This window comes from Fusarium musae, chromosome 4, assembly GCF_019915245.1.
Source record: "Fusarium musae strain F31 chromosome 4, whole genome shotgun sequence".
NCBI classification, from domain to species: domain Eukaryota; kingdom Fungi; phylum Ascomycota; class Sordariomycetes; order Hypocreales; family Nectriaceae; genus Fusarium; species Fusarium musae.
Genome location: NC_058390.1, coordinates 3,040,810 through 3,063,671, shown reverse-complemented (window position 1 = coordinate 3,063,671; position 22,862 = coordinate 3,040,810). Strand labels below are relative to the sequence as shown.

General features: G+C 49.4%; 7 protein-coding genes across 7 annotated transcripts; 4 read left to right on the top strand and 3 right to left on the bottom strand.

The window, feature by feature from the left end:
- Nucleotides 1-453: 453 nt before the first annotated feature.
- On the bottom strand, nucleotides 454-3,490 carry J7337_005855 (uncharacterized protein; the record flags this gene model as incomplete). Its single annotated transcript, XM_044823527.1, has 4 exons — nucleotides 454-562; nucleotides 611-3,138; nucleotides 3,190-3,227; nucleotides 3,367-3,490. The coding sequence occupies 4 exons, from the start codon at nucleotides 3,488-3,490 to the stop codon at nucleotides 454-456; spliced, it is 2,799 nt and encodes a 932-aa protein (XP_044682018.1).
- Nucleotides 3,491-5,461: 1,971 nt separating this feature from the next.
- Nucleotides 5,462-6,651, top strand: TIF34 (translation initiation factor eIF3 subunit; the record flags this gene model as incomplete). The annotated part of the gene is made up of 3 exons (XM_044823526.1): nucleotides 5,462-5,511; nucleotides 5,641-6,238; nucleotides 6,286-6,651. The coding sequence occupies 3 exons, from the start codon at nucleotides 5,462-5,464 to the stop codon at nucleotides 6,649-6,651; spliced, it is 1,014 nt and encodes a 337-aa protein (XP_044682017.1).
- A 548-nt stretch (nucleotides 6,652-7,199) lies between these two features.
- On the bottom strand, nucleotides 7,200-10,774 carry J7337_005853 (uncharacterized protein; the record flags this gene model as incomplete). The annotated part of the gene is made up of 5 exons (XM_044823525.1): nucleotides 7,200-7,334; nucleotides 7,387-9,672; nucleotides 9,722-10,402; nucleotides 10,459-10,623; nucleotides 10,691-10,774. The coding sequence occupies 5 exons, from the start codon at nucleotides 10,772-10,774 to the stop codon at nucleotides 7,200-7,202; spliced, it is 3,351 nt and encodes a 1,116-aa protein (XP_044682016.1).
- Nucleotides 10,775-11,638: 864 nt separating this feature from the next.
- J7337_005852 (uncharacterized protein) lies at nucleotides 11,639-12,370 on the top strand (the record flags this gene model as incomplete). Its single annotated transcript, XM_044823524.1, has 1 exon — nucleotides 11,639-12,370. The coding sequence occupies one exon, from the start codon at nucleotides 11,639-11,641 to the stop codon at nucleotides 12,368-12,370; it is 732 nt and encodes a 243-aa protein (XP_044682015.1).
- Nucleotides 12,371-13,418: 1,048 nt separating this feature from the next.
- On the top strand, nucleotides 13,419-14,145 carry J7337_005851 (uncharacterized protein; the record flags this gene model as incomplete). The annotated part of the gene is made up of 3 exons (XM_044823523.1): nucleotides 13,419-13,532; nucleotides 13,590-13,846; nucleotides 13,899-14,145. 3 exons carry the CDS (start codon nucleotides 13,419-13,421, stop codon nucleotides 14,143-14,145), a joined length of 618 nt encoding a protein of 205 aa, XP_044682014.1.
- Nucleotides 14,146-17,475: 3,330 nt separating this feature from the next.
- Nucleotides 17,476-19,879, top strand: RSP5 (NEDD4 E3 ubiquitin-protein ligase; the record flags this gene model as incomplete). The annotated part of the gene is made up of 3 exons (XM_044823522.1): nucleotides 17,476-17,662; nucleotides 17,722-19,726; nucleotides 19,780-19,879. 3 exons carry the CDS (start codon nucleotides 17,476-17,478, stop codon nucleotides 19,877-19,879), a joined length of 2,292 nt encoding a protein of 763 aa, XP_044682013.1.
- Nucleotides 19,880-20,886: 1,007 nt separating this feature from the next.
- J7337_005849 (uncharacterized protein) lies at nucleotides 20,887-22,110 on the bottom strand (the record flags this gene model as incomplete). The annotated part of the gene is made up of 2 exons (XM_044823521.1): nucleotides 20,887-21,948; nucleotides 22,000-22,110. 2 exons carry the CDS (start codon nucleotides 22,108-22,110, stop codon nucleotides 20,887-20,889), a joined length of 1,173 nt encoding a protein of 390 aa, XP_044682012.1.
- Between the last annotated feature and the right edge of the window lie 752 nt (nucleotides 22,111-22,862).

Sequence of the window (22,862 nt, the reverse complement as noted above, 5' to 3'; positions counted from 1 at the left end):
ATTCCGGTTTGCCTGACATTAGATGGGCCCTACCATTCAACTTTGTGGCTGTATGCAACATGCACAATGGCAAATTCGTCGACGCCTACCACGTAGTATGCATGATAAGACTGCATTTCCAGCCAAGGCAGAATCCCTCTTCAGCTATGGCATTCGCATTGACGGTAATAAACATGCTTGTCATGCTGGTCGAGTCAACTCAGACCCAGACACTCATTCATTACACGATGGTAACACAAGACACGCTGTAAATAGTCCAAATCAAAAACTTGATTTAATTGCCAATAGGCACATGATTGATGATATCCGCTAACCAGTCCCGCACCATATGTTGAAATGCCACGCCCTAATGCTTCGCCTTCCCATCCGTCCGTTCCCACGTTGAGTTGAGGGTGTACAGTCCCGTGTACCTCGCTTCCGACAAAATCCATTATGCACCAGGATTGTTTTAGTTTAAAAGAGACCTTCGATCTCGCCTGTCTCGACATTGACATCAACATTGAGATAGCCAGGTGCTGTTGGCAGACCAGGAATTGTCTGAATATCAGCAGCAAGGGCATACCTGGTAATTTGTTAGTTACGTTACGTCCAAAAAAGTAAATAAGCTTACAGGTATCCTGCTCCGGCAGCCATCCTGACATCACGAATGGGGATCGTGAAGCCAGTAGGAGCACCCTTCAGGTCGGGATCATGGGACAGAGAGTATTGTGTCTTGGCCACGCAGATAGGTAGATGGCCATATCCTTGGCGTGTGTAGGTGTCAACCTTCTTCTGAGCGAGTTCGCTGAACTCGACCTTCTCGGCACCGTACATCTTCTTGCCGATAGCCTCAAGGCGCTCCTGAACAGTACCCTCCAGATCGTAGGTCAGCTTCAGGTCCTTGGGCTTCTTTGAAGCTGCAATGACACCATGAGCCAGGTCGACGGCTCCCTTGCCACCCTCAGCCCAGTGGTTAGCAAGGATGGCATCCTCAGCACCTGCAGAGATGGCCTCCTCACGAATGACAGCGATCTCGGCCTCTGTGTCGGTAGAGAACTTGTTGATCGCAACGACAACAGGAATGCCAAAAGACTTGGCGTTGGCAATCTGCTTCTTCAGGTTCACGCAACCAGCGCGCAGAATGTCAACGTTCTCCTCCTTGTAAACGGGGCTGAGCGCTGCACCGGGAGCAATGGGAGGTGCACCGCCGTGAACCTTGAGGGCTCGGACAGTAGCAACAACGACAACAACATCGGGAGTAAGGCCAGAAGTACGGCACTTGATGTTGAAGAATCGTTCACCACCCATGGTAAAGTCGAAACCGGCTTCGGTGACGACGAAGCCAGCCTTCTCATCATGGTCCTCGTCAGGCTCAGTACCAGCAAGCTTCAGAGCGAGCTTGTCAGCAAGAATGGAGCTCTGACCGATGCTGATATTAGCAAAAGGACCAGCATGGACGAATACAGGAGTACCCTCGAGTGTCTGCATAAGGTTGGGCTTGATGGCATCTTTCATGAGAGCAGTAAGAGCGCCGCCCGCACCGATATCATCGGCAGTGACAGTGTCGCCATTTCGTGATGTAGCCACCACCATTGAACCTAGACGCTCGCGCATCTCGGCCAGACTGTTGCTAAGTGCCAGAATAGCCATACACTCGCTAGCAACTGTGATATCAAAACCAGTCTCTCGAGTTTGGCCCTTCTCAGTGGGGGCTGTTCCAACTGTAATTCCTCGAAGGTGGCGGTCATTAACATCCAGAACTCGTCTCCACGTAATCGTCTCGGGGTCGATGTCCAGTCTGGCGAATCGGTGAATCTCGTCTTCAGTCAGTTCATCAGGATTGGTCTTGTCAATTCCGAGCTTCTTCAATCGGCGGAACATCACGGGGGCGAATTTCCTCTCGCCGTTCTTTGTGGGGACTAGGCGCTTGTACAGAGGTCCGTCCTTCTGAGTATTCTCGTGGAAGATTCGAGTCTCAATAGCAGCAGCCAACAAGTTATTGGCGGCGGTAATGGCATGGATATCACCAGTGAGGTGCATGTTGAATTCATCCATGGGGATGACCTGACTGTAGCCTCCTCCAGCAGCACCTCCCTTGATACCAAAGGTAGGGCCCTGACTGGGCTGTCGAACGTTGGCAAAAGTCAAACGTCCAACATGAGCTCCGAGAGCCTGAGCTAAGCCCATAGTTGTGGTAGACTTGCCCTCGCCCAGGGGTGTTGGGGTAATGCCAGTGACAACGACATAACGGCCGTTTCGACGGTGCTCCAGTCGTTGCAGGAGACCGAGGTCAACCTTGGCCTTGTATGCGCCATAAGGTTCCAGCTCGTGGGGAGCGATGCCGACTTCGGCAGCAATGCGTGTGATGTCCTTAGGTGTTTGCGCTCGTGACACAGCGATATCTGAAGGAACGGGATCCTCTAGTTTCAGGGGTAGAGGGATGGTCTTTCGAAGCTTCTGAGACTCGAAATACCACGTTGTAGCATCGACGACATTCTGCATCAACATAGCAACAGTCATGGGTCCAACTCCGCCAGGAACGGGGGTGATGGCGGATGCAACTTCGACTGCGGCAGCGTAGTCGACATCGCCAACAAGTCGTTGACCAGCCTTCTTGGTGGCATCAGGCAAAAAGTTGGTTCCAACGTCAATGACGACGGCACCAGGCTTGATCCAGCTGCCCTGGACGAACAGAGGCTGGCCAATAGCAGCAACAACGACGTCTGCATTCTTGACGTACTCCTCAATGTTTTGCGTTTTGGAGTGCAGAACGGTGACAGTAGCGTCAGCGTTTCGCAACAGGTAGCTCACGGGGCTACCGACAATGTCGCTTCTCCCAAGAACAACTGCGTTCTTTCCCTTCAGGTCAATCCCCGACTCCTTGAGAAGTATCATGACACCCTTGGGCGTGCAGGGTACGAAAAGAGGTTTGCCGCCCCTCTTGGCCAGCTCCCCAATGTTCTTGGTGCCAAAGCCATCAACATCCTTCTCATCTGCTACAAAAGATGTGACAGTATACTCAGAGATGTGCTTAGGAAGAGGGAGCTGGACTAGGATACCGTGAACGGCAGGATCATGGTTGAATCGACGGATATGATCGAGAAGCTCCGCCTCCGTGATAGACTCAGGGTAATGCAGCAGTTGGCTGTCGATACCAGCCTTTGTGATGAGTCAGTAAACGTACGCAGTTAAAATTTCATTATGACTCACCTCTGCGGCAGCCTTGAGCTTCATGCGAACATAGGTAGCTATATCGCGGGTTAGTGGTGAGATGATCTCATGATGGCGGGGCAGGATTATGACGAACAGGAGTCTGAACGATCACCCACTGTGAGACAATTGAGTCAGCATTGAACAAGTATAGTATTACGAGCAACTTGGTCATACCTTGGATGATCTTGAGGCATGGCTTAAACCTAGGGTTGAGCTTCTGTTTCTCAGTAACCTCGGCGCAGAGCTTCTCTCGGATCGACTTGGCAATGGCATTGCCATCGAGCTTTGCAGCAACCATTGTAGTCGAAGAAAAGAGTCTTTTCTGATGTGAGAATGAGTTAATGAAAGATAAAGACTTAGACTCGACAACAGAGGTTGAAGCAAAGATATTTCGTCGTTTGTTGACTGAGAGGCAGTCTCTGTATAAGAAGTGGGCTGTCGGGTTGTGAGGAGGGGCAGTCCGAATAGCGGCGTCCACGAAAGGCACGGTCGACACGGGAGAAACCACCGAACACGTGTGAAGGGGAGTTTGCCTGTGCGACTTTGTGCGTGAATACGCCTGTGGGTGGGTGAGAATCTGACTTTGCTGGGGCCCGCCTAATTCTACTGCGGGTTCGGCTTGGTGCGTATATAATCGGCAGCCCAGCCGTTGATGTCCAAGGCTTATTCTCGTTGCATATCGTGATATCGGTATCGATAACGTCCAAGATAGAAACCGCAAATGCCGTTGCTGTCTCGGGATCACTCGGGAACTATTCGATTCAAGCCACCCGGCGCAACGGAGGACCGCGCCGTACATGATCAACTATAATATGATTATATCCTCATCAGCCGTATGTAGATGAGTATGGTATTAGACCCAATGCCGAACAATCTCCTGGTGTCCGACGGATCAATGGCGAGAGCATATACATGTAGATCTATGCAATGCAATGCAAGCCTTTCCATAAGGAAATGTTCTAAGCCAAAGTTGCAGAAAAGAGAGGAAGCGAACCAGCAAGGTTGTTGGATGATGACGACGGCAATAACACAGTATTGTACAGCAACGTAGTTCTCAGTCGATAGACTTAGACTTTCAAAGAATATTGAGCCAGTTGAGAACTTCTTTGCATCTCGTCCATATTCGAATACTTGCAATCAGTGGTCTCGCGTGAATGACTTTGCATTACCGCAGAATCTTATGTCAAGTGCCTGCCTTGAAGAAGGGGCATTAACGTGTCTCTCAACGGACTGGACATCCGAGACCAATGGGGCCGAATAGGTCTGGCGGTGATGCCTTCAATGAAGTGGTCTTACACTGAGATTGACAAAGGCCAGAGTTCTAGAATTTTACCTGTATCAGGTAGTTAGTCACCGTGACAGATCTTACCTTCGACCCGCTCATGGTGCCAAGCCTGAGCTGCCGCTGCTTTCCTCTGAGCAGATTTGACCAAGTGCGGTACTAGAAATACAGTGCTAATAACGAATTATACCCTTATCTACACTGATGGATGGCTGGATCGTGCAAAGACTATCTCTAATAGTCTTCGGATTGCACAAGGGATCCTCGTTACGCTGGCTATTTAAGTCAGAGCGGATAGAGGCTGCCCTAGATGCATTTATGCTGGCCACTGATCTTGCTGATTATCTCGTACGAAAGGATGTACCCTTTCGTGAGACGCATCACATCTCTAGGCGATGCGTTGCTGAGTTGGAACAGATCAATGTTCTTAAGGTCATGCTTGCTTAGAGCGGTTTAACAGCTGAGAGCCTCAAAGAGACAGTCTTTTGTTGAAAACAGCAGGGCTACTTGGACGATAGATTCGTAGCCATTGCCGCTGGGCTAGAGTTAATTCAGCGGCCGGCCAGAGGATGCCTGAGTTTTGTTGCAGAAACTAAGGCTGTTGATGCCTCAGATTCGCTGACAAGTGAGCTGAGACTAAACGAGAGTCGTAATATGAATCGACTTGAATATTTCTACAGAGAATTACTCGGACGATGACTCTTGAATCCTTCAGTGACTCTTCTCAGACTCATATTGATCTATGATAGGCATCACAGCGTGCCAAACATGGCTAAACTCAACTTTAACACCTCTCTCCCTACAAATCAGGCATCAGCCATGTGCCCCTCACAGCTCAGCTAAGGCGGGGGAACTGATTTCGATTTTTGCCCCACCAAAACGCACAACCGCCAAAAATTCCATCGCGAAAGCCCTCGCCATATAACCACCCGCTCCGAATCTGCCTCCGCCATCAACCCCTCCTAGTGCCCCCCAGACATCGACAATATGAGGCCCATTCTTCTTGCCGGGCACGAGCGTGCGCTCACCCAGATCAGGTATGTCCGAGCCATGTTCTGTCTCTATACATGTCTCTGTATTATAGTCTTGATGAAGAGGAGGGAGAATATTATACCTTTATACAGCCTGTGATAACTTCGCCGGTCTCGACTGACCTCGCTCAACAGATTCAACAAAGATGGCGACCTCATCTTCTCCGTCGCAAAGGATCAGCAAATCTGCGCCTGGTTCTCCCACAACGGCGAGCGACTTGGAACCTACCACGGCCACGTTGGTGCCATCTGGACAGTCGATGTCAACCCCACCTCAACCATGATCGCCTCCGGTTCTGCCGACAACACCATCCGTCTCTGGGAAGTCAAGACTGGCCGTCTCATCAAGACCTGGGAGTTCCCCACCGCCGTCAAGCGAGTCGAGTTCAACGAAGATGCCACCAAGTTGCTGGGAGTTACCGAGAAGCGAATGGGTTACCTCTCCAACATCGTCGTCATCGACATCAACCCCGATCTCAACGCTGAGCAGACCGACGAGAAGGCTCTCACTATTGTTTGCGACGAGAGCAAGGCCACCGTTGCTGGATGGAGTGCTCTCAGCAAGTACATCATTGCCGGACATGAGGATGGTAGCGTAAGCCGATACGATGCCAAGACTGGTGATCTCCTCGACAACGTTCCCGTCCATGAACTCAACCAGCCCATTGTCGATCTCCAGTGGTCTCCCGACCGTACCTACTTTATCACCGCATGCAAGGACAAGACCGCCAAGGTATGTCGGATCAGATTATCCCATATGACAAATACTAATCTTTGAAGCTCATCTCTGCCCGCGATCTCGAGGTCCTCAAGACCTATATAGCCGACACACCCCTCAACAGTGCCACTATCACCCCCAAGAAGGAATTCGTCATCCTCGGTGGTGGTCAGGCCGCTATGGATGTTACCCGAACTTCTGCCCGTCAGGGTAAGTTCGAGGCTCGTTTCTATCACAAGATCTTCGAGGACGAGATTGGTCGTGTGCGAGGTCACTTCGGTCCTCTGAACACTGTCGCTGCCGATCCTACAGGCAAGAGCTACGCCAGCGGCGGAGAGGATGGATACGTGCGAGTTCACCACTTCGACAAGGGTTACTTCGACTTCAACTACGAGGTTGAGAGGGAACGAATCAACCGAATGCAGTAGATGCGTTCTTTTCCTGTGTGCTTGCATAGTACGGCGTTTGGGGGACAAACAAATAAATGTTTTTGTTCAAATGGGGCAAAAAATAAACGGGAGCTGGATGTGATGGAAGAAGAATTGAGTGTGTTAGGGGAGATAACGAGGTTGACAAATGGGCTTGTAATTCTTACCATCTCTCCAGGGTTTAAGGAAAGGTCGAAATGCACGATTGATCACGTTTCTACGACTTTGGATATCCTTATGACCATGCTGTCATGAACATCATGGTCGCTACTTCACAGCACGTCGAGTTGAAGATATCAGGCAGACAATCAGTCAGGTGGTTCTGCCGCTCAAGTAACTTTCTTCATTGTACTATCAGCCATTCTCACGCCTGTATTCCCACCTGTCGGGCATCGTGTGATGCATTTTCTGGCCCCTGGTACAAACAGCCATGCTAGATTAAGCAAATACATACACATTGGCTTCTCTTATAAGTCCTCAAAGCAACCAAACGCCAAAAAGTCTATCCCTTTGCCTACCCAGCATACTAAAGGCAATTCCATATTCCCTCACTTCTTTTTACCCTTCTTGCCCTTAGCAGAACCTCCTGCGGATACGGTAGAGGCAACACTAGATGCTCTTGATGGCGTGGCAGAGCTATTCTTGCTAGACTTGACGGACTTGACATTATCGAGTGCCTTGTTCTTTAAAAACACGTTAGTCGTAGACAATGCGAGAGATTAGTTATTGACGCACCTTGACGCCGTTTTTGGCCTTCTTCTTTGCTGGTGCCATACCAAGAATGCTATCTTCGTCATTCTCATCGTCAGGCTCTCGCTTAGATTTTCCATTCACTCCGTTTGAGCCACGAGCAGGGACGTCTTCGAACTCTTTAACAATAGTAGTGATCAAAGTAGTGCATCGACGAGACAGCTCAATTGGTGTTCGACTGAGAAAGAACCAGTCAAATCGGAACAGAGGCGACTCTCTAATGTCGTCTCGCATCTTTTCGTAGAGACCTTCCGAATCAATGCCATATCGATCGAGCAAAACCAAAAGGAATCGGTCCTCTTCTTCAGTGTAAACCTTCTTGTTGGTAGTCGACACAGAATAGTTGATCTTGAGCTGCTGCAGAGGGACTCGATACTGCTGCATCTTTTTTCTCAAAAGCTTTTGGTGATGGCCAATACGGCGAGTCCGCTCCTCGCCATCTTCGATAGTCTTGATGTATTTCGGGTAGTCGGCGATCTCGGTATAGCGTTGCCAAAAAACCTTTGCATAAGCCTTGATTTCGGGGGCTGACTTGCTGTCAATCTCGTTAGAGATGCCTTCGTAGTCAGTTCGTCCGTATTTGCCCGATCCATTGACAAATTGCTGAAAGTCCCGTTTGTTCCAGTCTCCAAAACCTTGTAGCGATAACTTCTCTTTTTCCTCCCTCTCTTCCTCAGTCAAAGGTGTAGCGTTGTCAATCTCCTGCTGGTCGAGGGCTCTTTCGGCCTCTCGCTCTTCAAGATTTTCTTCATCACCGTCAGGTAGAGGTACCTTATACCCAATCTCCTTCCGATAGTAAGCAGTCTCCCTATCTTGGAGATCTCGCAAGCGAGGGGGGTAAAATTGGTAGTCATGAACAGGAACTTGCTTTGGTGCCCGGGGTGCCTTTGGCTTAGCATCGGCCTTGGGGTTGGGATACATAGTTTGCCGGAAGTACTTATCCATTGAGTATGACTGCTCCTTTCGCTCTCGCTTGGCCGGGTTGATCCAGGTCATGTTGATATTTTTCTTTGTGTTGGCGAAGTTCTCGCCATTCCACTCGTAAGCAGACTCTGAGGTAAACTTTTGCAGATCATCGATTCCCAACTTCTCATATTTTGCGTTCAGCTCCTTTGTTCGGTTTTCGCCCTTTGCAAGGATCTCGTCGATATCGTCATCACCAACTTCGCCATCCTTGGAGGCCATGTTGCCGGTAGGCCCCTTAGACTGAAAGACCTTCTCAGCACCGTGTTGGATCATGGAAAGAAGCTCATCTTTGTTGGCTGCAGCTTTAGCGGCTTGTTGGGCACGGCCTTGTTGGATAACCAGTTGGTCTAGTCGTAGCTTCTGGGCAGCTCTCTCCAGGACCTTTTCTTCGATGGCGTTATCTGTGACAAATCTGTATACAACAACCTGCTTAGTCTGACCAATACGATGGGCTCGATCCATGGCCTGAAGATCAGCTTGAGGGTTCCAGTCGCTGTCATAGAGAATAACAATGTCGGCAGTCGTCAAGTTAATGCCCAAACCACCAGCACGCGTTGTAAGGAGGAAGACAAATTTCTCCGAACCAGGTTTGTTGTATTCGTCAATGGCAGCAATTCGATCTTCATGCGCTGTGCCACCATCGATTCGACAATATTTGTACTCCCGAAAGACACAATAGTCTTCGAGAATATCCAATAGTCGGCTCATTTGAGAGAAGATGAGAACGCGGCTTCCCTGCTTCTGGAGCCGCTTGAGGAGCTTGTCGAGAACTGCCATCTTGCCAGCATTGTAAATCAAATGCTCATCGGTTGTGTAAGGGGGTCCGGGCTCGGCGCCCTCGAACAGATATGGGTGGTTACAACATTTTCGAAGCTGCATCACGATATTGAGCAGTCGTGTCTTTGACTCTCGTTTGCCACCAGCGCCGTTCACAGCATCAATGTCTTTCTCCAGAATCTTCTGGTACCATTTAATCTGCATCTCCGACATGCCAAGATAAACATTGACCTCTTTCTTGGGCAAAAGACTCTTCTCCACATCGCTCTTCACACGACGCAGTAAGAAGGGGCGGAGGACTCTATGTAGTTGTTGTACGACCGTGTCTTGATCGCGGTCTTGACCAGAGAACCACTGATCAAATGCTTCAGAATCGCCGAAAACATCAGGAAGCAAGAAATTCAGGAGAGCCCAGAGTTCGTGCAGGTTGTTTTGTAACGGTGTGCCCGTAATAAGTAATCGGTTTCTGGAGGAGAACAATCGGATAACCTGTGACAGTGATGACTCTTCGTTCTTGATGCGATGCGCCTGGATAATTGTTAGCTGATGCAAGTCTCGACTGTTCCAAATCACATACTTCGTCGATGATGATGTATTCCCAAGCAAACTTCTTCAAATGCGCTTTCTCTCGAAGCACCATTTCGTAGCTGGTAATGCAAACATCAAACTTCTCGTCAACAAGCCGGTTGTTGATTAGAGTTTGCCGTTCATCTTTAGCACCCTGAAGCACCAAAACATCGACCTCGGGTGTCCATTTGGCAAACTCTCGCTTCCAGTTATCGAGCGTGGACTTGGGCACGATGACCAAGTGTGGTCCAGTAATGTCAAGGATGTGTCGCAAGTAGCCGAGAAATGAAATAGTTTGCAGGGTCTTTCCAAGTCCCATTTCATCGGCAAGAATACCAGAAATACCATTCTCATGCAGGGAAATCAGCCAATTGAGACCGGCAACCTGGTAGTCTCGCATGGTGCCATGGATGAACGGAGGGGATTCTCGGAAGACCGTCTCAGCGGAGCCGCCGTGCTTCTCATCTTTCAAGAGTTCGGCGTCTTCTTCAGCTTCAGTACGTCGGCGTCGCTCGCTCGTGGCACCCCCTTGCCTTCCGGCACCCTTCTTGCCCCGCGCAGATTCGGCATTCTGTCGATCGATTTCGGTCATGATATCGCGAATCTTGGGGTCGGGGTTTGTTTCAATGAAATGGCGGAAGAGGTCTGTCAGGCCGAGGAGGTATCGAAATCGACGAATAGTGTCATCTTCCTAGAGGCTCGGTTAGATCGTTCCGTATCATAGCCTCCTCTTGGAGTGCAACATACCTTTGACTCGCCTAAGCGATCGTGCTTCTTTCCAAAAATGCTACGACGAAGTTGATTGACTTCTGTGCGGCGCCTACGGCCATCCCCCGTAGGCTCTCCGGCGACGCTGCTAGCAGTAGTGCTAGGGTTCTCGGTATCAGTGTAGTCGGGGGTCTCGTCAACTTCCTTAACAACCCGTCAGCACAAGCTCTCGGCCATAAACGAACAAAATCTTGTCAACATGGGAACTCACCATCTCTTCTTCTTGACGATGCTCCTGCGCGTCAGACATGGACGCGTCAGTATCGACAGCTTTAGCTCGAGAGCGAGGCGCCATTGCGAGTCGAGTTTAGGATAAACCTCTTTACGCGACTGGCGTCCAGAAGACGCGTTTCGGTAGCTTGCAATGTGAAGCACGAGTCAATGCAAGTAGTTTGTTGACTCCTGTAGCGTATTTTGTGTATGTCTTGAGGGGTCTGTGGTGTATTTAATACAGTCACGTCGTTTGAAGGATTGGAAAAGAAAGTGTGAATGCTGTTGCGAAGGTGTTGGCAGGTAGAATCTAAACGGTCACCTCGAAGGGGGCCAATCTGGGCTAGCGGCGTGCATAGACCCTTGTAAATGGCATTGGGCCCCACGATGCTGCAAGGGAAGAAAGGATATTCCGATGGTTTTTTAACGACGTCACTCTGTCTTACTGATCTTGTGTGAGGAAGTCACTGTAAATCCAAAAACACCCAGGTTAAGCATGCTAAGCTGATCTTGTCTTATGCACTCGTACAAGTACGCGATTGAAAGAAATTCTGGTGAGTTGCTGAAAGACAATTCTCAAAGTTGTATGCAGTCACGTGGCTGAAATGCCCCCACATCTACAGGTACCGACCCCTCGGTTAGTGCCGTCCATCAGGCTCTGCCCATGCTCTGTTGGAGTGGATGACCTGGGCAAACGCTTCGTGACCCCAACCTTGACCTTCTTACCCAACTGTGTTTGAGATCATAGCTCTTCAGGAGCAACATAACCAGCTTGTCTGACTCTGGTGCACCGCGACTACATAACATTCTCTCTCCGGTCTGGGAGCCTCTTTTGATACCAATACTACTTCCCTTTGACCATCAAGTGAGGCGATTTTCCCCTTGACGTTTTCAAACATATCTGACTCTTCGTTTCCAGTTTTCCACATCTCTCCGTCGCTTGATCACGATGGAGCCTATGAGGGGCGTCTCTGGTAGCATGGGCAAGCAGCCTGCTCAGCAAGAAAGCCCTGAACAACTCCTCGATGTCTTCAAGGCAGCTGCCCTGTCGGTTACCAAGCTCTACAAGATCTCAGCTGCAGGACAGTCCAAGGCTCGCGCCGATGGATATCAGGATTGCCTTGATGATCTCTTACAATTCTTGGATAAAGAGGGCATGGGTCTGGGTGATGGAGAAGGGTGGAAGATCCGGAAATGGGCCACAGAAAGACTCGATGGGCGTGAAAGCAGTTCTCTGAACACGGAGAGTGAGGACGAGGTTGACAAAGCAGAAACAGCCTCATCGCCCGAGCTGACTCGAACGGCTATCCCTCCTCATCCGGCGAATCAAGTGCGAACCGACTCCGTACCACCGAGTATCCCTCCTGTTACCGAACAGCCTACGCCGATAGTTGTCCCTTCTCAAGACAACTTCACTTTCCAGTCTTCACACCCGTACCCGAATATCGCTACTCTGGACCTGTCTGACTCAAGACCTCACGATGATGTGCCTGCTCCCACACGACCAACGAAAACTAGGCTTGCGGGTGGTCCGAGTCGATCTTGCCCGAGGGGTCCGGGACATTTGGTACAGCGGGCTGGTAGCAAGCGCAAATTGAACTTTGAGGAAATATTCGATCTTGGCAGTCTAAGCGGAAAGGATCCTTTCGAAAAGGGAGGGAAGCGTGGCCGACATGCTTGATTATCCACCGAGATCATCACCTTTCCTTATCCCTACACACAACATGAAGCATATTTGTCTCGGAGCACTGGGTACTAGATGGATGGGATGGAACGAGGCATGTTTACAGACGGACGCATTGACTAGCGAAGAGCATGGGCGGCGTTTGGAGGACGTAACTATTGCATTTGGGGGTGTCTGGTTTTCATTTTGTGTCTGGCGATTGCCATATTTTTCATAACACGATAAATTTGATGATGATGATTCTCTAACTATTCCTGCTGAACCAACGAAACTTCTTGTACGGGTTGTATGCGACTGGTCATCCTATCATGGTATGGCAAAGCCCTATAACTTCCTAGGTCGAAGGAGTAGATGGTAGAGATTCATTTGGTCGGCAAATGTAATCATCATCCCATAGGGATAGATCTAAGCCACTCGGTCAGATTAACACATTAGCTTTTTCCCTCTTTCAGGCAAAATAGACTTTTCTTTTTCTTGCAACCAATATCAACTCTCAATAAATAATAGATGGTAGAGAAACAGCTTCATACCTACCAACCTACCTAACGTAATCACATGTAGAATCCTTATCTCACGCCTCCAACTTGTCGGGTTATCTTCGGTCCGAGAACTTACCAAAGAACACCAGAGCTTCCATTGGTTTTGACTTGCAGGGAACTCTCATGCAGCCCGAGACTCGGAACTGGCGCTAGATGAAAGGTAGCTGCGTACCCCGGCCTTGACCTCATTAATCGTGCATTTTTGTCGTTCGCGAACTTCGAACCCCTTCGCGCGTTTCTTTTTTTTTATACCTTTTTTGTTACTTCTCTTCTTCCACTTGCATCGCGAAAGGTTTGTCCCACGAAGGTAAATATCTCTTCTTCTATTTTCTGGCATTCATTATTGCACTATTCTTGTCTCTTCGTACAATGATGTCAAGCCTGTTTTGAACGATTGCGCATCGTTCATTTTCCTCTTTCAGCAGTCATCCTACCTTTTACTAATACTGGTTCACGTAGAAGTATCGTGCACGAGACACTACCAGCTTTCCTTCAAACTAGTCAACATGTCGGATTCTGGCAAGCAAGACGAGAAGCCCACGGGCGAGCACGAGATCGATCATGACCGTGAGCACGACAATGAACATGAGCAAGGAACCGAGATGTCAGGAGCTGAGGAGGTGTGTTAGGCGCGCAAAGAGGTGGATCTTAGAAGGAAACTGACGCCACACCCCTAGGAAGAAATCACTGCCATGAAGCGCCGCGTGGCAGAGATGGAAGAGGAGGCCAAGAAGCTTCGCGAGATGCAAGCAACTCTGGAACAGCAATCTGCGGACCTTGCGGATGACAAGGAATCCATCGATGCACGCAGTATCTTTGTTGGCAACGTCGATTATTCAGCCTCGCCTGAAGATATCCAGAGTCACTTCCAGAGCTGCGGCTCCATCAACCGAGTGACCATTCTTCTTGACAAGTTCACAGGTCAACCGAAGGGGTATGTTGGTATGCGGGAGCTTTCTGAGTATTGCTAACATATCGCTCTGTAGCTACGCCTACGTCGAGTTCACCGAGCCGAGCTTGGTCGCCCAGGCTCTTGTTCTCAACGAGAGTGTCTTCAAGGGACGTAACATCAAGGTGACCCCCAAGCGCACCAATGTCCCTGGCATGAGCCGTGGGCGTGGTCGCGGTGGGTTCCGCGGTGGCCGAGGCTTTCATGGCCGAGGCAGCTTTCCTCGCGGTGGTGGTTATCGCGGTGGCTACCGTGGTCGCGGGCGAGGTTTCGCCCCCTACTAGGAGCAGGGAGGCACTCTGCCGCTGGGACATGGTCGACGATCTGAGCAACCTAGGCCTTTCGAGATCGAAGTTGAGGAATCTCACGGGCTTGAAAACAACCCCTACGCGCATGGATATGTTGGCCTGTGATGGAACAGTTTCCATCCATCTTTTTCCTTGAATTTAGGGTTATGGTAATAAGGAGAAGGGTGCTTTACTAGGAGAGGGGGAACAGTATAATACTATCGATTATCCAGGAACAGGAAAACACACAGATAGCCATGAACACCGAGGGAAGGGATAGGAGTTCCGGTCTTGACGTTTCTTTCGTCTTAGCAAAATCACAGTAATCCATCAATGTTTGCTCCCATCATTAACTCAGTGCAAACGTCCTCTGGAATCATCATGAGCCAAAACGCAATCTAATCAGCTATTTTAATTATAACTAGACTAGGGTGCCAATTCTAAGCAGCTTCGATAATGTAGGTCCATAGGAGGCTTAAAGTAGTGACATGTTGCCACGCGTTCATCTTGGAGCTTCATCCTAGCTAGGTATGCGTGTGAGGCCGCCCATGTGGTACCCCCCACATCAGTTCGTGCCAAGGCTTGGATATTTGGCGGGAATGACTGTGATTGCAATGAGACAAATCTAGTGTCAGGGTGCATAATGGAAAGGAAGATCTGACATCTCATTGAAGATCGCAAGCTAAATAAGCTAATGCGTTGGGTAATCCACATTACATGCAGCTTACCCTAGAGCTCGAGCTTTATACTCTCTCAGTGCAGAAATGTTCCTGATCACGTAGTTATACTCTCTTGTAGTGCAACATGTGTTTTCTTTCATATATGGTTGATTCGGTTCTTAACAAGGCTTCTTCTTAGGTCTGATTTCTTGCTCAGCCACCAAAGCTGGTATTGAACAACTCCACACTTTAGACAGCCATACTATTGCAAATGTGTCACTCCTCCCGCAGTGGGCTATAATTAAACGTTTACCATAACATAGCTCGTACATGAGTCGTCATTCTCGACTACTCCAGATTACATATGCTGTTCAAGATGTGCGTTGTCAACGCAATCAACAAGGGTGTCATTGACGTTTTGCCAGTGGCTCAGCAGTTGCCCAGTCACAGAGATGCAAATACTGTAAATATCTTGATCAAGTAACGCAACTACGAAGTTACGGCTGAAGGGTAGGATTGGGCGTACTCCGTAGGAAAGAGAAATTTACAAAGGCACACATTGAATCCTGTGTGTATGGGGCATGTTTCAAATTGTGTCCTGATAAATGCAGCCTTTTGAATCCCATGTTGCCAGTCTTCAACCACAAGCATCAACCTCAGCGACCAAGTTGCAAGGCATAACAACCCTGCTTAAGCGCCCGATGCCTGACGAAAGCTGTGCCGGTAAGCCGTACGCCGCAATTAGGCTCAGAACATCCGCTCACAAACCCTTACAGGTGACTGAGATTATGATTCCATAGCGGCAGTCGCTGTTTACTGCCGAGGTTGTACGAAATACGTCGTAATAAAGCGCAGCCGTGGATTCCGCAGCCCAGGAAGGCAGATGCCATAATCATTATTTGACAATTTCTCAGCCAAAGTGGCAACAAAATACTGGAGCTCTTGAACACCTTTGAAATCATTGCTCAGACTTAGTAGCAAGTGACTAGAATGCACGAGAGGTCAAGATTTAGGCAATACCGGGTAGATACCTTCGATCAAAGTACACAAGCCGATCCTGGAACGTTCATCTTTAATCGCGGGTTTCGTGGAAATGTCCAAAGGAGCGGATGCAAAAGAACCTCTTGGTTACCTACCAGCCACTAATACAAGGTAATAACTTGTCGTCTAGTCATCTGTAGGCCTCCATTGCAGCCCACTAAAAGGCCCGGATACATAATACAGGGTTGATCATAGAGCACGGGCTAGCCAAGGATGAAAGAAAACATAGGGACTTGATTCTAAGAGACAGAGGTATATGTGTAGGCTTACTCGAAGGTTACGGGGGACCTTGATAACTTAATTTTGGCACCCTATCTTTAGGATGGGTGCTCTCTTGTTCCCTGGCTGATGGAGTAGTTCCCATTGGAAGGGTTCCTCTGATCTTGGTGGTATGCACTTGGGGAGCTGCCTTTTGTTATGTTGCTTGGTGCAATGTCTAATAAAGTGCTAGATTCAAGTATAGCTGTAGTATATATTGTACAGAACGACTACCGTGCTGTAACACTCATGCACGTAGGAGCTACCTATATAAACAAGTTGGCAGCACTATCAACTAATGTATCAGAAGAGTACCCCCACTGACTACACCCCAGCCCATGAAACCGTACTCGAGTAACAAGGCGCCAAGGTTAGTCAGGCCAGGTCGGGTCGATTGATTATCCTTCCAACGTTAGCATCATCAACGCTAACCACGAGACAGAGAGTTGAGACTGAACCCACACAAAACGGTTCGTGACGATCAATCAACTCCATCCACGAGCTTCTCTGTCACCATTTATCGTTACTAATTCACGAATATTATCAGCTCAATTATAGCAACTTGGTTTATCTTGCTGCGCTCTCCCAGCAGCCTCAGGATCACTACTCCTACCCTGGATCTTCCCGTTCCGGCCGCTGTCAGTTCTCGCTCTGGAAGCGGGGAGTCGTGTCTTGCCTTGGCCTTAGCCTCTCAGTCTTGGGTCTTTTGGGCCGCCCGTGCACAGCCTCAACCTCCCCCCATTGCCCCAAACCAAGCGTCGTCAACTTTCTTCAGTGAACCTTCAACCTCCACTGATCACGTTCCGCGAGCGCCTTCTACGACAAGGCTTCATTGCATTTGTCTGGCTCCGAACCTCTCCCTAACTTTTCACCTCGGAAATATCGATTATTATCATTGTCGTCGCTGTGACTTAGTCCCTCGCTGCGCAGCGCAAGAGGTGACACCATGACCAGTCGCACCGATTCTAAGTAAGTCCATTCCCAGCCTTTCGCCCATCGCATCGCGTCCAGCTTCACCTCCAGTCTGACCTTTACCCATCTCCCCCTTCACTGCTACTACGATGACCGTACTAATGCTCCTTGTAGCAGGCCCAACCTTCGGGTTACCAGTGAGTTACAGCTAATTAACCTGCCCCACCGTTCGACTTGACATATTGACATCATCCAAGTTATCGCCGCCGACGGCCTATACAAGAGGGATGTTTTCCGTACGTAGTAGATTCCGAAACTTCGCTCGGCCTATCTGCTAACTTGAGTCAGGCTTCCCTGACCCTTTCGCTGTTGCGACCATCAATGGGGAGCAAACCAAAACGACGACTGTCAGCAAAAGAACTCTAAACCCATACTGGAACGAGAGCTTTGACTTGTAATGTACCCCGCCGCTTTAGACAAAGAATTTAACCAACTCGAGATCATTAGTCGTACCAATGAAGATGGTATCCTTGCAGTCCAAGTTTTCGACCAAAAGAAGTTTAAGAAGAAGGACCAGGGTTTCCTAGGCGTCATAAACATTCGCGTTGGAGATGTTATCCCTGAGCTCAGCCCAGATGCCGATGGTCAGTTTACTTGATCCTATGACAGAAACCGTGGAGGAGCTTTCTGACATGCGCTTCAGACCAGATGCTTACTCGAGACCTTAAAAAATCAACCGATAACCTCGTCGTTCACGGCAAACTTATTATTAACCTGTCCTGCAATCTCAGTGCACCAGCCCGCGGTGGCCAGGCATCGACGGCACGACCATCTCTCGGCACCGGCCCGTCGAACGCTTCGAACCTCTCCGCCCCTCCACCGGAAAACCGACCAGGATCTTCACTTTCTGGACCAAATGGCGCGGGTGGTTCACAAGTCAACCTGGCCCATCGTCCATCCAGCATCAGCTCTGTTGGTGGCACCAGCGCTCCAGGACCAAATGCTTCCGGACAAACTCGACAAAGCAATCAACTCAGCCCATTCGAGGATGCCCAGGGTCGACTACCAGCTGGCTGGGAGCGCCGAGAAGACAATCTCGGCCGTACTTACTACGTTGACCACAACACTCGCACAACGAGCTGGAATCGACCCACTGCTTCTGGCGCCCAAGAGCAACGAAACGATCGAGAAGCAGCTACTCAGGTTGAGCGACAGAGACATCAGAACCGCACTTTGCCCGAGGAACGAACCGGTTCCAATTCACCGACGCTGCACGCCCAGCAGCCCCAGCCATCAGCATCACCGGCTACTAATGGTGGCGCAGTGATGCATACTGGAGCGACGAGCCCTGGAACGGGAGAACTCCCGCCTGGCTGGGAGCAACGGTGGACCCCAGAAGGTCGACCATACTTCGTTGATCACAATACAAGAACCACGACCTGGGTAGATCCACGTCGCCAACAATACATCCGCATGTATGGCGGTCAGAATAATGCCAACGGCCAGATCCAGCAGCAACCCGTATCGCAACTTGGTCCTCTGCCTAGTGGCTGGGAGATGCGCCTGACAAACACTGCTCGAGTGTACTTTGTTGATCATAACACCAAGACCACCACTTGGGACGATCCTCGACTACCGTCGTCTCTTGACCAAAATGTTCCTCAGTACAAGCGAGACTTCAGACGAAAGCTCATCTACTTCCGCTCACAGCCAGCCATGCGAATTCTCAGTGGACAATGCCACATCAAGGTGCGACGATCTCACATCTTCGAGGACTCTTTTGCCGAGATCACACGCCAGTCTGCAACGGATTTGAAGAAACGACTTATGATCAAGTTCGATGGCGAAGATGGTTTGGATTACGGTGGTCTCTCTCGAGAATTCTTCTTCCTCCTCTCCCACGAAATGTTCAACCCCTTCTATTGCCTATTCGAATACTCCGCCCACGATAATTACACCCTTCAGATTAACCCACATTCCGGCATCAACCCGGAACATCTCAACTATTTCAAGTTCATCGGCCGTGTTGTCGGCTTGGCTATATTCCACAGGCGATTTTTGGATGCGTTCTTTATTGGCGCTTTGTACAAGATGATGCTTGGCAAGGCGGTGGCCTTGGCCGATATGGAGGGTGTGGATGCCGATTTCCACCGATCATTGCAGTGGATGCTGGATAACGATATATCGGGCGGGATTCTTGAGCAGACTTTCTCGACCGAAGACGAGAGATTTGGAGTGATGACTACTGAGGATCTCATCCCTGATGGCCGCAATATTGATGTCACCAATGAAAACAAGAAGGAGTACGTTGATCTCATGGTCAAGTGGCGCATTGAGAAACGTATCGCCGAGCAGTTCCAGGCTTTCAAGGAAGGGTTTCAAGAGCTTATCCCTCAGGATCTTATTAACGTCTTTGATGAGCGTGAGCTGGAGCTTTTGATTGGAGGTATTGCCGAAATTGATGTTGACGACTGGAAGAAGCACACCGATTATCGAGGATATACCGAATCCGACGAGGTCGTGCAGAACTTCTGGGCAACAGTACGCTCGTGGGATGGGGAGCAGAAGTCCCGTCTACTACAATTTACTACAGGTACTTCTCGAATCCCAGTCAATGGCTTCAAGGATCTCCAAGGTAGCGACGGCCCACGACGATTTACAATTGAGAAGGCGGGAGAAATCACAAATCTGCCAAAGGCGCATACATGGTAAGTTGATTATGACAATTGACTCCGAGAACAAATCACTGACTCATCAACAGTTTCAATCGACTTGACTTGCCCCCTTACAAGAGTCTAGAAATGCTTCAACAAAAGCTTACCATCGCCGTTGAGGAAACTATGGGCTTTGGCCAAGAGTAGACGATAACGACATTACTTTCAGCAGGGACATTGAACTGGAAAGGGCCAAACTGCACTCAGTCGTACTGCTTTGTAGTTTCCGTGAGACAGCGACTTCTATTGTCTGCCCCCATAGGGAGCACCCTCGCTAACATACACGAACTTTTGGGTATTTGCTTCAGTCCCAAGAGTGGACAGACCTGGGTCGTTTGGCGTTGGTGGGATTAATTTGCCTTCAACATGCGATGCAACAACTGCTTCTCCCTGTCAGCCCAGTAAATAGACGATTTAACAGAACTCGAGTGTTGCCATTATCATAGACGCACCTTGTGATCTGTTTCGTAAGGAAGCATTGGCAGGCATTGTGGAATTACCGGCCATACACAGGGATAGACGAGTCCTTGGATGTGATGATACTTGACAGACGAAGAGGAAAAAAAAAGAAAGAAACTGTACTTTGCTATGTATTACGTGTAACGTTGGTAGTAGCACCGAAGCCAGCATGGAAGGGCTGGAAGTTTAAGAAGGACAAGGTTATAGCGCTTCTTTTCAACTACTTATCACATATATCACTTTCACTATCTACCTCTTGTTTTCTGAAGGTATTTTGCCTCGGCAGCGTTATGATCAATCTCGAACGCCTTTGCATGTCGGGCAGAGCCCATCTATGCAGTAAACACCACGAAAACGAATACACGTATAATGACTCGATAGACCAATTTTGGGCTTATTTGATTTCTAATTATTGCAATGCTCTCGCAAGACCGACCATCCCCCCTATTTGGGCCCCTTGTATCAACCGAACCTGGCTGCATCTTGATGAACAAAAGCATTGGAAAGCCGCCAAATGAAACCAAAATTTCTGGGAAAATAGAGGAAAAACAAAACGTAAGCGGAATGAACAATCGTTCCGCATTATTATACATGGCTGACACCATCATCTCCTTCCCATCACCTCGCCGGGATTCTGACGGCGTTCATAGTCTCCCAAACCCTCCTTGCTACGAGCAAAATCTGATGACGAGTCTTTATCGTGAGTAAGGGTGAAAGCCGCGGTTTCCACCCCGTCCTCCACCACGGTAATTAGCTCCAGGTTTACCGGCGTTTTTGGGTCCTGTAGGCGCATTGGCGGGTGGTGCATGCTGCGGGTCAGAGTTCGCACTGGCACTGCCAGCACGGTTAAAGCCACCTGAGCCTTGGGAGTTTGGCTGAGGAACGTCGTCGTACATGCCCTCCCATGAAGTAGGGGCGCCCCCTCCTCCACCCATACCATAGCCTCCATGACCTCCTCCATGACCGCCGTAGCCTCCACGGCCCCCACGACGACCTCCTTGAGCTTGTTGGTATTGATTGTAGTTGTTATTGTCGTATCCCCGACCACCACCGCCGCTGGCAGAGGCAGTGGGACTAGCACTGCCGGAAGCAGCGTCTTGACCACCTTGCTGGCCCTGCTGTTGCATCATCTGTTGCTGCATTTGTTGCATCTGCTGCATCATCTGTGGGTTCATGTTCTGCATCATGTTCTGAGCATTAGCACCGCCGCCTCCTCGACCCATCATCTGTTGTTGCATCTGTTGCATCTGCATCATGTTCTGCCACATGGCTGGGTTCATGGGCATTCCTCGGCTCATGGCCATTTGTGACTGCATCATAGCGAAATACTGTTGCATGCGTTGAAAGTATTGGGCCATGACTTGGGGTGTCATGCCGTTGTTGCCCATCTGTTGGCCCATGGAGCCCTGGCTTGACTGGTCGCCGTCTTTCCTAAACTTGCCGCGTCGTGATGCCTCTTCCTCTTCTCGAAGGTTGCCCCTAGGCTGGGCTTTCTTGACCTCGATGGGTTTTCCGTGAATTTCTAGTGGTACGTTGATACAGGCATCGACGCCGGCTTCATTTTCAAACGTCACAAACCCGAATCCTCGTGGACGACCGGTATCTTTGTCCATCATAAGAGTTGCATCTACGACGCGGCCGAACTGTGCAAAGTATTCCTTGAATTCTTGATCGGTGGTTTCCTGGCTGACACCTCCGACGAAGATCTTACTCGTCTTCTCTTGTTCGTCTCGGGGAATGGCACGTTTAGGGTCGATCTGCAACGCAATTAGAATGTGAGTTTGGCCATGTTAAGATATATCACTTACGATCTTGCCATCAAGGAAATGCTCCTTGACCATGACGATGTTGACTGTCTTGGCGTCCTTGAAAGTCAAAAAACCAAATCCTCGCGACCGGCCGGTACTGCTGTCTCTCATGACCGTGCATTCAACGACTTCACCAAACTGTGAGAAGTAATCCCGCAATGATTCTACCAGCAATCATTAGCGCAAGTTTGGAGAGCTGCATGTCCTTGTCACTTACGATCGGTGGTTTCCCAGTTCAGACCGCCTATGAACATTTTACTACACAAACATGTCAGTATACTTTCATTTTAGAGTTGTTTATGCATTTTGAATATCAAGGCTGTTAAACACGGGTCTCCTAGGCTTGATAGAACAATAGGACCCAGGTTGATGGCGAAGTGGCTTGCTTAGAGGCTGCGAGTTTGCGAATGATCAATGGTTTGCTGAAACCTTAACCCTGGCTTAGAGAAAAGAATCGACAGTTGAGACTTGAATGCCTGATACAGCATAAAAACAGATGGCTGCGGTTTGGTGATTGCAATGTGATGAAGCAGTTGTATCCTTGCAAAAAATGGGTCGTACAGGGCAATATGGGTGCATGCAGCGAAGGGTACAGCCCAGCGCGAGGTCGATTGATCTGAAGGTTCCCGTTTCTTCGGTTTGCTTGATGTTGGCGGCAATTTCTGTAAGATCCCTGCGTGTGCATGCACCAAGGCCAACATAACAAGGACCATGGTTGACAAACGTTGACCAAACGGCCATGACAGTCGAAAGTATGGCGCAGACATTGCAATGAGAGATGCCAGATCAGCTTGGTCGAATAAAATTTCGTCTTGTGCTACCGTCTTGACTGTTCTCTCTGTCTCTGTCTCATGCTAGGTACT